Here is a 14,024-nt window from a genome sequence, read left to right as displayed (position 1 = left end):
GGGGAGGGGGTGCCTTTACTGAAATTTGTTTAATATGTTGCCTGCACTATTGATGTGTCTCCCACATCCTTATAGTAGACTGCACAGAGCGCTGTGGACATAGCTCCTTTGTTGTTGACAAGGAATACTTTGTTTCGTTGTTGTCCCAGGAACTACTAACTTTTAAAGGGACATCACCTGAAAACTTAACAGTTTTAGTTGTGATGAGATCGTATTTGAAATATAAGACCGGTGGATGGGAAATGCAGGTTTTGTGTCAAAGAAAAAGCAAAGTTTGCCTTAGAGCTTGTAGGGTGAATGGTATCACTTGTTGAGTTTTCCTTAACGTTTAGCTTACGTTTCTCTGTTCTTATGACTCTTTGAAGCCATCACTGAGATTTTGACATGGATCTGTGTATGTGATTGGCAACTCATTGTTTTCTAGAACAAATTCCAGAAGACTGATTAAAACAGAGATCCTGACTAACAATACTATCATGAAGATGACAAGGATAAAAATATATTCTATTATAACTTTTACTTTAAAAAAAAGTCTGTCATGTCAGCATATTCTCTTTCCATTGAGATAGTTTAACAAATCCATCTCTTACAAAAAGCAAGACTTCATCAATCAGAGATTTTTACTCGCTTCATCTTGCACGCTGTGCAAGTTTTATATGCTTATGAGATGCATATCTATGGTTACATTTCTGGGGAATGATTTGTGGGGGCTCTCGTGGCCTAGAGCTTAACGTGTTCGAATCCGGGTAGCGACAGGAACATTTTCTTCTCTAAAATTGTCTCCTTTCACATCCCTTCCTGCTCTCTGGCAATGTTCTGTCGTTTGCTTTCATCTCCACTTTCTGCCCCCACCCCCTCACCTCTTTTGCCCCAACTTCTGGGCTCCTGGCTCTTTCTGCAGCCTTTCTACTGCTACTCTACTACTTTTGTATGTTTGTCACACTCTTGTGACCCACTATTTCCAGGGTGCCTTGATAGTGGAAGCAGACTTTGTGCTGTTGAAGCTAAAGAGGTGAGCAGAGTAAGCCTGATTCCCTGTAAGGACTTCTCTGTTGACATCCTTCCCTTGGTGCTCATATGACCTTATGCAGCTGCGAATGCCATAAAACCTCTACTAAAACTACACTAACTGTTTGTCCCACTACCTGTCCTCAGGTGGACATGATCCGTATCATCAGTGACGGTGGCCGGCCGCGCGGCTACGCCTATGTAGACTTCCTGACACGGGAGTCGCTCCTGGAGGCCCTCACCTACCACGACAAAGTGAGTTTTGATAGTTTTAGGAAAGCGAAGCATGTCGATATGATAATGTTCCATTTTGTATGGATAAAAATAAAAGCGAGAAATACCCACTTTAACAACAGTGGAAAAGAAATATAGTTCTTGCCAGTGATGTTTATCAAACACTTGTGGGAATATTGAAGGGGGGGGTGGAGTTGGGTATATTTTCATTTTTACTGGTTTTGCAACATATCGTTGCTGTCACAAGAAAGATTCTTCCCTCAGTTTGATTCTACCTCACAGGGTAAGCAAAGCAATTTCGTTTGGGTTTTTTTGGTTATATTTTTTACCTTGATATCGCGTTGCCTCAGAAGTGTCCAAAGTGACTTAACACTTTTACACTCAAAGGATCTGGACGTGAAGTCTATTCCCAAATCCTGGGCAAAGGGAAGAAAGGAACCCACCTCCCGTGAATACAAGCATATAAAACAAATTTCAAAAATCCTGAAAAAAGAAAAAAAAGAAATGAATATAGTTTCAGAAAAATATAACTTTATATGCACAAACTGTAGGAAATGTTTTAAACTTTAGTTCAATCGGAGTGTCTGACCTGTCACTTTCACTCAGTGTCAGCCCGGTAAATTCTTCATCTGATTAATCTGAATCGCCTCAAACTCTTGCTACGTTTGCATCAAAATTTGATTCATCTTATTTGTCATTTACTTGTTCTTTCTGAAATCCATTGTTATTTCCTTTTTCTAACTCCATTGTTCAACAAGCCGAGACACTTTCGAAGTGTGGGAAACGCAATAGCACTTCGATCGGCTTTAATACTAAAACTGCTGTCCAGCAAAATTTTGTTTTGGTATCAAATGGATGAAGAAACATTTTCCAATAACCATGTAAAGTGAAATCTGGGCCCTAGAGTCTCATCAAGGCGAGACTTCGTTTCTAAAGACACCTGGTCGGAGTGGACGATCACAGGCAAGTTAGAGTGTAATGTGTTAATAGCTAAGTTCACTTTTGACAAAATAGTTCTGAGGTGACGTTACGTAAAATGACTAAATTTATTCATAGTTATGTGCTTTTGTATGAACTTGACACTCATATGTTTGCGTTAACCCACAGGAATACATGGGCCGTAACATCCGTGTCGACCTGGCCTCAGATAAGAATCAAGAGGGTGGTCGCGGTAACCGTAGCAATGAGCCGGACCGCACTGAGGGAGACTGGAGAAGGCGAGACCCGCCTAGCATGGACAGTGAGTGTTTGTGTTCTCGCCGATGCCTCAAGTGTTTAGGTTGTATGTTGGAGTGAGGAGGAGCTGTCTTGGCTAGAGAATGATGTCGAGTGAAATAATAATGATGATTTACAATTGCATTATGTAAAGCATATCCCAGACCTGCCCCTCATCCCGATTTAATCGGGATAACCCGATTTTTGCCCCAAATCTCAAAGCATTCTGATTTTCCCGATTTCGATCGCCAGTATCCTGATTTTTTTGTCGTTGCGCCTGTTGCGTCCGATTCTAGGTAAAAAAATATAAAAAGTTCTGCAATCTCTTTTGCTTGGAAGCACCGATTGGATTTTTTTATCCTCAGCAACTTGAAACGCTACTTTCTAAAGCATCTATGCCGAATCTAGTAGATGACTCACGCACGTTATTTCAACTAAAACTGACGCAGTATCGATTTTGAATTCCGACATGGATACTCTCAAGATCTGCTTTCGCTTTTATAACCCAGAATTCTCTGATGGTGTCCAGATTACTGCAACAATTATGCCATGGGCCTAAAAATAATCTATTCGTTGTTCTGCCGTTGCTGTAAAAGCAAGCTTCATCTGAGTTCTGGTTAGTCGGGCCCATCAGACCTGTCAGTGGAACTTTCAAACGCTCATTCGCAACACGGGACATGACCTCGTACGTGTGAGTAGCGTGTGTGTCGGGAACCGTCGGCTGTCGGGGTCAACAAAGTTCATTCGCATTGGTCAAGGTGTTTTTCGGGACTTAACCAATGTGGACTGGGGGAGGGGGTGGGGTATTCTTATGACACTTGGGCTTAAAGTGCGTGCTGTGATACATGTAGAATCTAATTGAGGATGAAGGAATAAGAAAAAAGAAATAAATGAACAACCTTGGCATGATCTTTTTTTCCGGGGGGGGGGGGGGGGGGGTGCCTTGAGTGTATATGCGATGGAAGTCAAACGTTACTGTATGAAAACGCTGGCTTTTAGAGGGATGATTACAGTTATGTGTCAGCTATTTTCAAGACGGCGAGAGTTTCAGCTTTACTGCAACCTGCGCTCCCCCAGTCTATCCAACTCCGACTCGAGTAATGCTGTCTTTCAGTTTTCTCTCTATTTAGAGGCCCAAACGTGAACTTCTTCAAGTTTCTCTTGCATACTTGCCTCATAAAAGCCCCCAGTATCCCTTATGGCTTGATTTTCCGTTGATCCCGATTTTTTTCACCAGATCCTGATTTTTTAAACTCTAAAATCCGGATTTTTAGATTTCATAGAGTTGCAGGTCTGCATATCCATGCTCTATGGTTTAAACTATTTTTATTACCCCAGCAGACCCTAGCACTCTTAAGAACATTCTTGGCTTCGAGGGAAGCATGCCGTACAAGCTGTCATTTTTCAGATGCTAAAAGATCTTTCTTATCCGTTCACCTTCATGGGCCAAACTGATCCTTGAGCCCATGAACCCGCAACTTCATGGTAATGAGTCTGGTAGCCTACCAAGGCCATTGAGCCTTTTTACACTTTTTCGTAAAAGATGTTCTGGTTTGACTGTTTTTGATGGTTCACTGTATCATTATCAAGTAAACAGTCGTGTATCTTACAGCTAATACCTTGAAACGGCTTAATTTATCTTTTTTTTTTTTTATGCAACATAACTGGTACCTTGTAACGGCTAAATTGATCTTGTTTTTTTTTATGGTTATTATCAAATTTTTCATTGCTTTTCTTTTGTTGTTTTTTTCCTTTCCAGATGGCAGCAGCTTCGGATCGAGAGATTCTGACAGAGGTGGTCGCTATGGTGATCGCGATAGAGGTGGTTTCTCTGACAGAAGCTATGGCGACAGGGACCGGGGCTTCGGCGATCGAGATAGGGGCTTCGGCGGTGACCGGGACAGGGGAGGCGGTTTTGGAGATAGAGATCGCGGGTTTGACAGAGACAGAGGATTTGGTGGTGACAGAGATCGTGGTTCCTTTGGCGATCGGGACAGAGGGTATGGCGGAGATCGTGATCGTGGTTTTGGTGATCGGGACCGTGGTTTTGGTGGTGACCGGGATCGTGGTTTTGGTGGAGACAGAGACCGTGGCTTTGACCGAGATAGAGGCTTCGGTGGCGACAGGGACAGAGGCTTTGGTGGCGACAGAGATAGAGGCTACGGTGGAGACAGAGATAGAGGTAAGTTTTTTTTACGATTATTTTGGGGGGTGCGGGGAGGATGGAGTATTTTCTGTTAAACAAGAGGATGTTGTCTTGGGGGTTCCAAGTTGTGTATGGTGTAGGGTTGAAGTCCCCATTAAATAAACTTATTTAAAAAGAGCCTTCTCCCTTACCTCACAGAATATCTAATTTGTTTTTAGTGAGACTTTACCACAAGACTGGAGAGCTCTAAACATGCAAAACGATAAAAGTTCAAGATTTGCCTGTTTAAAATTTGGACGAGGCACCAGCTTGATTTTTATGAAATGTTTTTTTTTCCTTTAGTTATGTCCCTATGGTCATTCATTGAGACAGGCTGTCTCTTTGTTTGCTCCTTTGTTATTTCCCCTTGTAGGCTACGGTGATCGCGATCGCTATAGCAACGATAGGGGTTATGATGGTCGTGACAGAGGTGGCTACGGCGACAGTCGAGGGGGAGACCGATCGAGAGGTTACGGCTTCAATCGGGACCGTGAAGACGGGGGTAAGCACAAACTACTTTGTGTAGCAGCAGCTTGACTGGCTTGCTGGCATTTGCTTTGCTTTGGGGTGCTATCTAAAAACACCCATCAACTTCATGAAGTCAACTGAGTTTTAAGAACCTTTATGAGTATCTCGTTTACATGTGATGACTACTCACTCTTATTTTTGAAGTCAGTTTTTTTTTCCTTTTTGTTTCGTGTGCCCTTCTGCTGTGAGTATGAGTGTCTTTTTTTCTGTCTCGTAATATTAAAAGAGACTACAGAAACCTGCAGTGTCGTCTGTTATATCACAGACCTTCTGTTTGCTTATGAACACATTACAAGAGAAAACTAAGGTTCATGGCTTCACTTACAGCTGCAAAATGCAGTTATGTATGTAGTAAAGTCAAATACTGAGACATAATAGTTAAAACAAAAATATCTACTTTAGGGTGTGGGAGGGAGGGGGGAATTTGTTATCCCATTTGATGCTTCGCCCGAGTTTGCTTCATCTCTATTTAAACTGCTAACTGCCTTGTAAATGAATCTCTGGCCTTGAAATTAAACAATTTGGCACTGTGAGATGAAAAAAATGTACCAGTGCTTTTTTTTTTTTTTTTAATAAATTTTCTAAGACAATGGCTGAATAATTTGTCTATCGTCTCTAGCAAGTCACATGTCTCCACTACCATTCGGAAGTGAGAAATTTAACTTTTTAGTACACATTGTTCTGTTTTCAGCCACAGCAATAATGCCAATATCAAGTTAGTTTTTGCGGCAGTGAAGGGGCTGACCTGTTGTAGGAAAAAATAGGAAAGCCCACAGTACTTTTGGCTATTGTTTGTTCACAAGGCTTTCATGGTGTGGAGATATGAGATCCTTGCAACACACGCATAGCTGCCAACCAGTATATAAAAACATGCGTTTTTGAGAGTCTGTGCAAGGAAGTCAATTCTAGTGTCAGAAAATAAGAAAATTATATTCTCTGTTTTCTAGTAATGCGCCTGTGGACTTGATGAAAATTATGATTTTTCTAGACCAGATTTGCGAATAATGATAAGTCAATTTGGAAGATCTTGACTAAACATTTTTGATAGATCTTTTGACGTTATGGTTGCAAGGTTTGCTTTCCATAGCTTGAATTTATTTAATGTGTAAGTGGGGGGGGGGGGGGGGGGGGAAAACACTTGACCGAACAGGGCCTACCATCTTGACCCTGCCCCCTGGGGCGAGGCTTGTTTTTTGGTTTTGAAAAGTTGGCAGCTTTGCTTATGTTTTGCACATGTTCTGAACGGGGGGGGGGGGGGGGTACCGGTTGGTTTTGGGAGGTTGTTTGGCTACAGTTTTTGCTGTCATTGTGGACTAAGTAAATGAATAATTCTTTGTATATGATTGAAAGTAAGTGAGATAACCTTGAGTCAGTGAGTTGAGCAATAATTTCCAGTCTTTGATATTGTTTGACTCAACAAAATTTTGTTTGTGTAGAAACAACTTTTCGCTTAGCGAATTACTGTATATGCTGTTTTGGCAGGTGGCACAAAGCCTTTTTGTTGAGGATTTCACTAATTTAGTTTTATTTTTCAGGCATTATAACTGAAAATTGGTAGTATTTCCATATTTTGTATAAGGAGGGCTGGAGGGTATAACAAGTAGTCACTGTTTTCTTTTTCCTGTTTTTTTTTTTAATGCTGTTTCATGTGAGTGTACTTCTCATTATTCAAATGAGCAGTCTTTGTGGGTTGTTGGCGGGTGCACTGGTGTGGTTTGCTTGAGTGCGCGAAATTTGTCCAAGTCAGAGCATCCAGAAATCTAACTGCGTGTGTGATTACACTTTTTTGTCTCAAATTACTCAAAATCATCTTTTCTTTTACACATTTTTGGATCTTGAACTAGGGAGGCATGTTTCTTCTCCTTCTTGTTTGTATTTGTTACTCTCTTGTGACATTGAAAATTTGGCACATTTGTGACCTATTTGTGTAGTAAGTACAGTTATGCTTACTGAAACAAAATATTGATTGCTTTGTATTGTCTGTGTTTGCTAGGCCGATTTGGTGGTTCTGGTGGAGGTTTTGATGACAGATACGGAGGTGGAAGACGCGACGATTACAACAGAGGACGTCGGGATGATGGATTTGATCGCAGGTTTGTCCAAGTTTGATATATCTTAGTTTTTCTCGATACTACGCTTCTTTTTCATGTCTTAGGAAAACATGTTCGAAATGTTCACCCCACTTTAAGGCATCGCTCTTTCAGTACTTGAGTTAGTTTGACCATGGCCAAACTTTGCTGTTACTCTGCATTTTATCTTCTCTATGTTACTTACTTTTATAAAAATCTGTGGCACACTTGTAATAACTATGGATTTGTGGTTTCTTCTGAATAATATTGGTGCATTTAGATAAGGACACTGGGTTATCTAAGGCAGTTTTAATCCTCTTTTAGTTCTATTATTGAGAATGGGGCCACAACAGCCAGCATCGAAGGCCTACTTACAATGTGGAATTTTATGGTTTTATGGCAGAGGGAAGACCATGAAAAAGAAAGATTGATTGAGTCAACGAAGCCGTTAGAAGCACACAGTTTATGAAATAAAAAGGCAACAGTAAAGTAACAATAAAAGGTGCATGTTTCTCAGGCCCCCCCAAGCCCTACCAGGGATGTTATTATAGTCCTCAGATCTCCAGACAATGTGTCCCTCAAATATTTTTTTTACCTCTCTTTCTTGGCACTAAGAAATCTTGGTTTACTGTTTCACTTGCTATTTTCCCCTCAAGCAGATGCGTATTTTGTTTGTTTGTTTAAAAAAAACGTTTAAGATGTCTGCAAGTTCTTTTCTTTTTGTTGGGACAATAAATTTTGGTCAGCACATTTTAATGTATATTGATGTAAGTTTGTACTTTTTTTCATTTTCAACAGACCTGCAAGCCGGGATGGCAGCCAAGGTTCGTTCATTTTCCTAACATTTTCTTGTCTTTTATGAGCTTTTATTAAATTGAGTATGATGGTGTATGTACATGAGTGGAAATGTTTGATTTCTTTTGTTTTTGCTAAGAAATAAAGCCTCACTGATACAGATATATAACAACTACTTTTTTCTTCGTGAATGATTTGTCTTTCATTTTTATTCGTTATAACCCTGAATGACAGCCAATGATTGTCATTTTTCTATCAACAATTCTCTAATTCTCAGCTAAAAACACGTCATGATTGTGTTGTTCTTGTTGAACTGAAAAGAAAAAAATCTTAACATTACTTGTCCTTCCTGGTGCAGAGCGCAGGGATGCACCGACAGAGCGGCCACGGCTAAAGCTTCAGCCTCGCTCCAAACCTGTGGAGAAAGAGAACCAGCCGAGCACTCGCTCGTCCATTTTTGGCGCGGCCAAACCCGTTGATACGTATGCTCGGGAGAAACAGATTGAGGAAAAACTCAAAGGCAAGGATGACGTTGGGTAAGTTTGTCCCTCTTACCTCTGTGGTCTGAGTGTTGTGGCTCGCGATATTGCTGGAGTGTTGTTTCTGTTGTGGCTACTGAGTAGTGTAGAAGACTCTGGGCAGAAGGATTCTGTTCAAAATTTCTGTGGGAGAAAACTGCCTGAGAATGAGAATACATGTATCTTAACAGAGTGGTCTTCGAAAAGGTACGCCTTGATTTAAGACTTTACTATGCCTTTATGTTTTATTTAGTTAGGCTGTTCTAGTATTAGAGAAGGCAAAATATTGTACATGTCTCCTCTCTCTGGTATGAAATGAGAAGTGGAGAGGTACAATTTTTGTGTGCGTCTCTCTTGTGTTTCTAGTTATTTATCAATGCAGTGCCACTCGTACTTTTCTACAAGTTTGATTTCTGCCCTGAATTTTGTTTACTCTGTGTCCAGGTTTTTTTTCTTCGTATAGCAGTGGGAAATCAATTTCCGAGTTGGTCGCTGGTTTTAAATTGCTCTAATGAATGGAGATTGGTACAAATATTTTAATGGGCTTTTTGTTTGTAGGATTGATATTCCTACCCATGACAGCTTGCAGACCTGAGTGTGTTGTGTCTCTGTGAGTTGTAAGTGGTAGGAACAGAGAACTCGCACAAGTCACATGTACTAAAGCTCCCGGTTTCCTCTGTGCTGGGCAGCTTAATCAGTGTGACTACATGTGAATGCTGAATCCTATTTTTTTTAGTGTGAAGAGATGTCTTGTTTAAAAAGTACACTATACTACTTCATTTACAGCATTCTTCTTTTTTTTTTTTGTGTGTTTTACAAAAGCTCATGCATTACTGTCGCAAGAAGTATGAGTAGCTCGAACAATTTTTACTCATCATGTAAAAAAAGTAGTAACTTATTATTCTAGCAACAAGGATTCTGTGATTTCATTTTCCAGGCTTACATAGTTGCATGTTTGAGGCAGTGAATTTTCTGAATAGTAATTGATATATTCTGATGCTGTCTCAGAAGTCTTCTATTTAGGAATTCAAGGATGTTTTCTATTGTCACCAAAATACAGATGTCTGTGATTTAAGGAGCGCTCTTCAATTTTCATGCAAAAGATAAATTGTTTCCAGAGATATTTTCAAATGTCAATTGTTTTTGTAGTTCCTGTTTGAAAATTGCTCCCCCTTTAGCACAGGCTGGCTCGAACAGCCGGGTTCGAAACGACTGGCTTCCTCAATGATCCAATTTTTAAAAAATAAAAGCGTAAACGCGATCAATAATGATAGCAATTGCTTTTGTTTGTTTTCCTTATCCTGTTTTGTTCATTTAGTCTTTTCACAGTTCAGCGAAATGAATGTTTTGGGGTGCCTGCTCTGAAATGATGCCGAGAGGGGTTTACAGCTGAAATATTTTTATGGTTTATAACGGTTATCTTTTCGTGCGTGTAGAAATAAGTGTCCTACCCATGACAGCTTGCAGACCTGAGTGTGTTGTGTCTCTGTGAGTTGTAAGTGGTAGGAACAGAGAACTCGCACAGGTCACATGTACTAAAGCTCCCGGTTTCCTCTGTGCTGGGCAGCTTAATCAGTGTGACTACATGTGAATGCTGGCTCACATTATTTTGTGAAGAGAGGGTGTCTCATTAAAAAAAATCACAGAATACTACTTTGTTTACAGCATTGTATGTTTTTCTCTTCTTGTGTGTTTTACAAAAGCTCATGCGTTACTGTCACAAGAAGTATGAGTAGCTCAAACAATTTTTACTCACCATGTAAAGAAAAGTAGTAACTAATTATTCCAGCAACAAGGATGCTGTGATTTCATTTTCCAGGCTTCCATAATTGACCCCCCGGGGCAGTGCCACTGACTAGTGTCTTTAGGCCATTCCCAAAGGGGGGACATTTCTTGTTCAAGCACAGTAGAATTGTAAATGGTCTGATTCATCTGCTTTTTCTTTCCTAATCCTTACTATTGTCATTTTCCTCTAACTTCTTTTGTATGTTTGTCACTCTCTTGTGACCCGCTATTTCCGGTGTGCCTTGATAGTCGAAGCAGACCTTGAGCTAGAGAGGTGAGCAGAGTAAGTCTGATTCCCTGTAAAGACTTCTCTGTTGATACCCACCCCTTGGCGCTCATATGACCTTATGCAGTTGCGATCGCTGTAAAACGCTCTACTATATTTTTAAAAAAGATATTCCATAGATGCATGTTTGAGGCACTGATTTATCTGAATAGTAATTGATATATTCTGATGCTATGTCTCAGAAGTCTTCTGTTTAGGAATTCAAGGATGTTTTCTATTGTCACCAAAATATCATTGTGATTTAAGGATTATGCCTTTCAATTTCAATTTTCATGCAGAAAATGAATTGGCTCAGTTCAGCGAAATAAATGTTTTTTGGTGCCTGCTCTGAATTGAGGGGGATTTACTGCTGAAATATTTTTACGGTTTATAACGAATATCTTTTTGTGTGTGTAGAAGTAAGTATCCTACCCATGACAGCTTGCAGACCTGAGTGTGTTGTGTCTCTGTGAGTTGTAAGTGGTAGGAACAGAGAACTCGCACAGGTCACATGTACTAAAGCTCCCGGTTTCCTCTGTGCTGGGCAGCTTAATCAGTGTGACTACATCCAGTTTCTAGACCACACAGATATGTTATGTGTTATGTGTTCGCTTACTCAAAAGGTGGAAAGCAAGGCTGGAAATATATAACGTTCAAAGTCAACTTTTAAAGCTAATTTTTTCTGTACTTAAGTAAGATGCATGTCCAATCTTGCAAATATTGGGGTTGACTGTTTTTTTCTATTCCCAAGAACAGAAATGTGCGAAATTGTGTAGATTTAACACCTCTTTCAACATTAAAGCTTTAAAGAGATTAAAGAGGCAGGTGCTTCAAATTTAGTGTCCATCTTTGATAGGACTGGGCCAAATGGGAAAATTGTTGTTAATGGCCTTTCCCATGGACACAGTATTCGACTGAGCTGAGCCTCGAACCTTTGAAATGGCAAGCTCATGGTTGGGGTTCAGCTGCCTTACCACTAGACAACAGATGCCACTGCTTCTGTTTCTGAGAGTGATTGAAAAATTGTAGGTCATGAGATCAAACCTGCCTCTAAAACAACACATCTGTTTTACTGCCGGAACTTTTGATATTTGTCATTGATGTAGATTCACTTGAGCATATATATGTGAGGCATCATGGTGAAATCAAATGCTCTTCAAAATAATGAAATCGAAGCAACAAGCATTTTCCCTTCAGTGAGGCAATTTTTGTCGCATTTGGGGGGGGGGGGCAGCTAAGGACCATATAAAAATAAAATGTTGATTTATGGCACAAAATATGTACATTTTCAGTTTCCAAGGACTCTCAAGCTATAGAAGTTACCAAATTTTGGCGGCCATTTTCTTGCTAAAATTACTGCAGAAAACAGGTTACCCCCACCTTCAATCGCAAATATCTGGACTTCTATTCAAGACAGATGGGTATTATTTTCACCAAAAGAAAGACAAATAATAAGCTTTAAGATTAAACCAATAACTCCATGCCCTAAAATTGATGAGCGTCCTATCCTATATATATGCTGATGGATAATTGTATATGTTCCTGTAATGTTAAGTGTATGAAGCTATGATAGAGCAGGAATGTGCATCATAGAATTGAGACCCAATATTTAAATTATTTGTATTGAATAAGAAATGTCCCTAGATTCTTTCTTTGTGTTCAGGCAGCGTTACTTGTTTGATTTCAGACCCCGATCCAGACGTGCAGATAACGAAAGCTCTGGTGGAGACAGGCGCAGCAGTGGAGACCGCTCAGGTGTGTTTGATCAGTTGTGCCCAACGTGCAACGGAATGCTTTGAAAAGAGAAATGGGTGGCTGTTGTTGGTTAATATGCTGTTTTTTGGTCATTTCTTTTTCAGTCTTTGGCTTTTTTTTCTCAGCTGTGCATGATTGTGGCTCTATCCAGAGTCTTCTCACTTGCTCAAAGGGAAACGGAAAGTTTTATGTGTGTAGGAGAGGATTAAAAGATTCCTCCATTTATTGACCTGAAAATAAGGCCACCGTTGTAAATTGTTGGCAAAAAGATGATTGTCTTCAATAATAGTGTACTGTGACTGAGAAGAAAATAGTGTGCTGTGTACAAATTTTTGTGTTGTGGGTTTTTTAGTCAATTAATGTTTCATCCTTTTGTGCATTAAATTTTCAGTGTATTTATGTGATTAATCATTCTTTTTGACTTGTTAAAGTCATACTGGTGCTTGTTAGAATTTCTACTTTATTTCTCAACTGCTAGTTCTATTTCTGTCTGCTTTTTTGGGGGTCTTTTTCCACGCAGAGGGTGATAACTGTCTGCTTTTTTGGGGGTCTTTTTCCACGCAGAGGGTGATAACGATAGGTCTCAGAACTTTGTTATTACTATGGTTCATTCATTTTGAATGGCTTTTAGGAGGCGCTCTCTTTGAAAAGCAACTGTATTATTAGCCTGTAGATATGTGCTTTTTCGTGGACATTTTAAGCGGTCGAAAAGATGCTCGCTGATAATAATGTTAAGGTTGTGAAGTGTCTTTTCAACATATTTTGAACCTGAGAAGTACGTCACTCTCAGCTTGTAGCACCTTTTTGCTTCTCTTTTTGTGCAATTACACAACTGAAAAACCCAAACAATTTTCAAGGGAAAATTTTCTGGCACTGTATAGATACTTGTTGAAGGGTATCAAACAAATGTCTTCCTTGTGTTGGACAAGTGAAGTGGACTTTTTCTTCTTCTCCGTTGTTCATATTTTGCTACTATTGCCAACCGTTGCTCTCTGAAACACTTCCTGTGTCGGATGGGTGCAGAAAGTGGGCGGCGCAAGAGCAGCCTCACCAGCGTCTGTGCTTCGGTGATTAGACCTGGTAGGTAGAGTCGCAGTGGGATCTCTTGTGTGCTGGTGATGGCAGCTTTGACACCCCCCTCCCCCGAAAAAAAGGGGAAATATTGAAACTCAACCAACATAATCCTGTAGTAGTCGTCCTCCCCATCCCATACTAGTGGTTTGTGTTCAGTGTCTGTCTTTTGAATTGTCAACTTCTTGTTTATTTCAGCTTAATGACAATTGTTAGAGTCATTGATGTTCTTTGAAAAATGTCCCTGTGTCTCTACATGTGTTTAGACCTGCATGTTTGCCGACAATTGTCTGAAATCCAACAATCGCGACCAGACCCACGACCCGGCCGATGCTATCGCTAGGCCCACCTGTATTAGTCAATGTTGCGAAATGCGAGGCCTGGCCAATCGCCAGCACCCCCTTTTTCTGCAGTCGGCTTTGTCTGCACTTTCATGGACTTTTTTTACATTTCTGAAGAGCCATCGCAGGTTCTTTTTTGGAGGCTGATGCCCCCGGCATGTACCTCTACAAGTGCTGCGGTTTTATGATGGGGGGCTCTCGTGGCCTAGAGGTTAAGGTGTTGGCCTCTCATTCAAAGGTCCCGGGTAGCGACCG

At 40.4% G+C, this 14,024-nt stretch overlaps 2 protein-coding genes across 6 annotated transcripts in view; both read left to right on the top strand.

The window, feature by feature from the left end:
* The window catches only part of LOC101859924 (eukaryotic translation initiation factor 4B), a gene marked incomplete in the record, with an annotated part of 48,392 nt that overhangs the window by 29,332 nt on the left and 5,036 nt on the right, over window positions 1-14,024 (top strand).
* Window positions 1,175-8,454, top strand: LOC118477151. Of its 2 annotated transcripts, XM_035969076.1 has the most exons (7): window positions 1,175-1,263; window positions 2,350-2,482; window positions 4,217-4,639; window positions 5,016-5,144; window positions 7,164-7,263; window positions 8,038-8,063; window positions 8,393-8,454. In XM_035969076.1, the coding sequence occupies exons 2-7, from the start codon at window positions 2,426-2,428 to the stop codon at window positions 8,426-8,428; spliced, it is 771 nt and encodes a 256-aa protein (XP_035824969.1). In that variant the 5' UTR covers window positions 1,175-1,263; window positions 2,350-2,425; the 3' UTR covers window positions 8,429-8,454. The 2 variants fall into 2 exon arrangements, with proteins under 2 accessions (XP_035824969.1, XP_035824970.1); XM_035969077.1 differs by lacking the exon at window positions 5,016-5,144.

The sequence above is a fragment of the Aplysia californica genome, unplaced genomic scaffold (assembly GCF_000002075.1).
Source record: "Aplysia californica isolate F4 #8 unplaced genomic scaffold, AplCal3.0 scaffold00112, whole genome shotgun sequence".
Lineage (NCBI taxonomy): Eukaryota > Metazoa > Mollusca > Gastropoda > Aplysiida > Aplysiidae > Aplysia > Aplysia californica.
Note: the sequence above shows the minus strand (reverse complement) of the source record. Positions and strands in the feature narration are given on the sequence as shown.

What these genes read in the sequence shown, in the direction of transcription:
- LOC118477151 (XM_035969076.1), top strand. Translation starts at nt 2,426, where the DNA reads ATGAGCCGGACCGCACTGAGGGAGACTGGAGAAGGCGAGACCCGCCTA. An exon ending in CGGTGGAGACAGAGATAGAG is followed by an intron (nt 4,640 to 5,015) that starts GTAAGTTTTTTT and finishes TTCCCCTTGTAG; the next exon opens with GCTACGGTGATCGCGATCGC. An exon ending in GATGATGGATTTGATCGCAG is followed by an intron (nt 7,264 to 8,037) that starts GTTTGTCCAAGT and finishes CATTTTCAACAG; the next exon opens with ACCTGCAAGCCGGGATGGCA.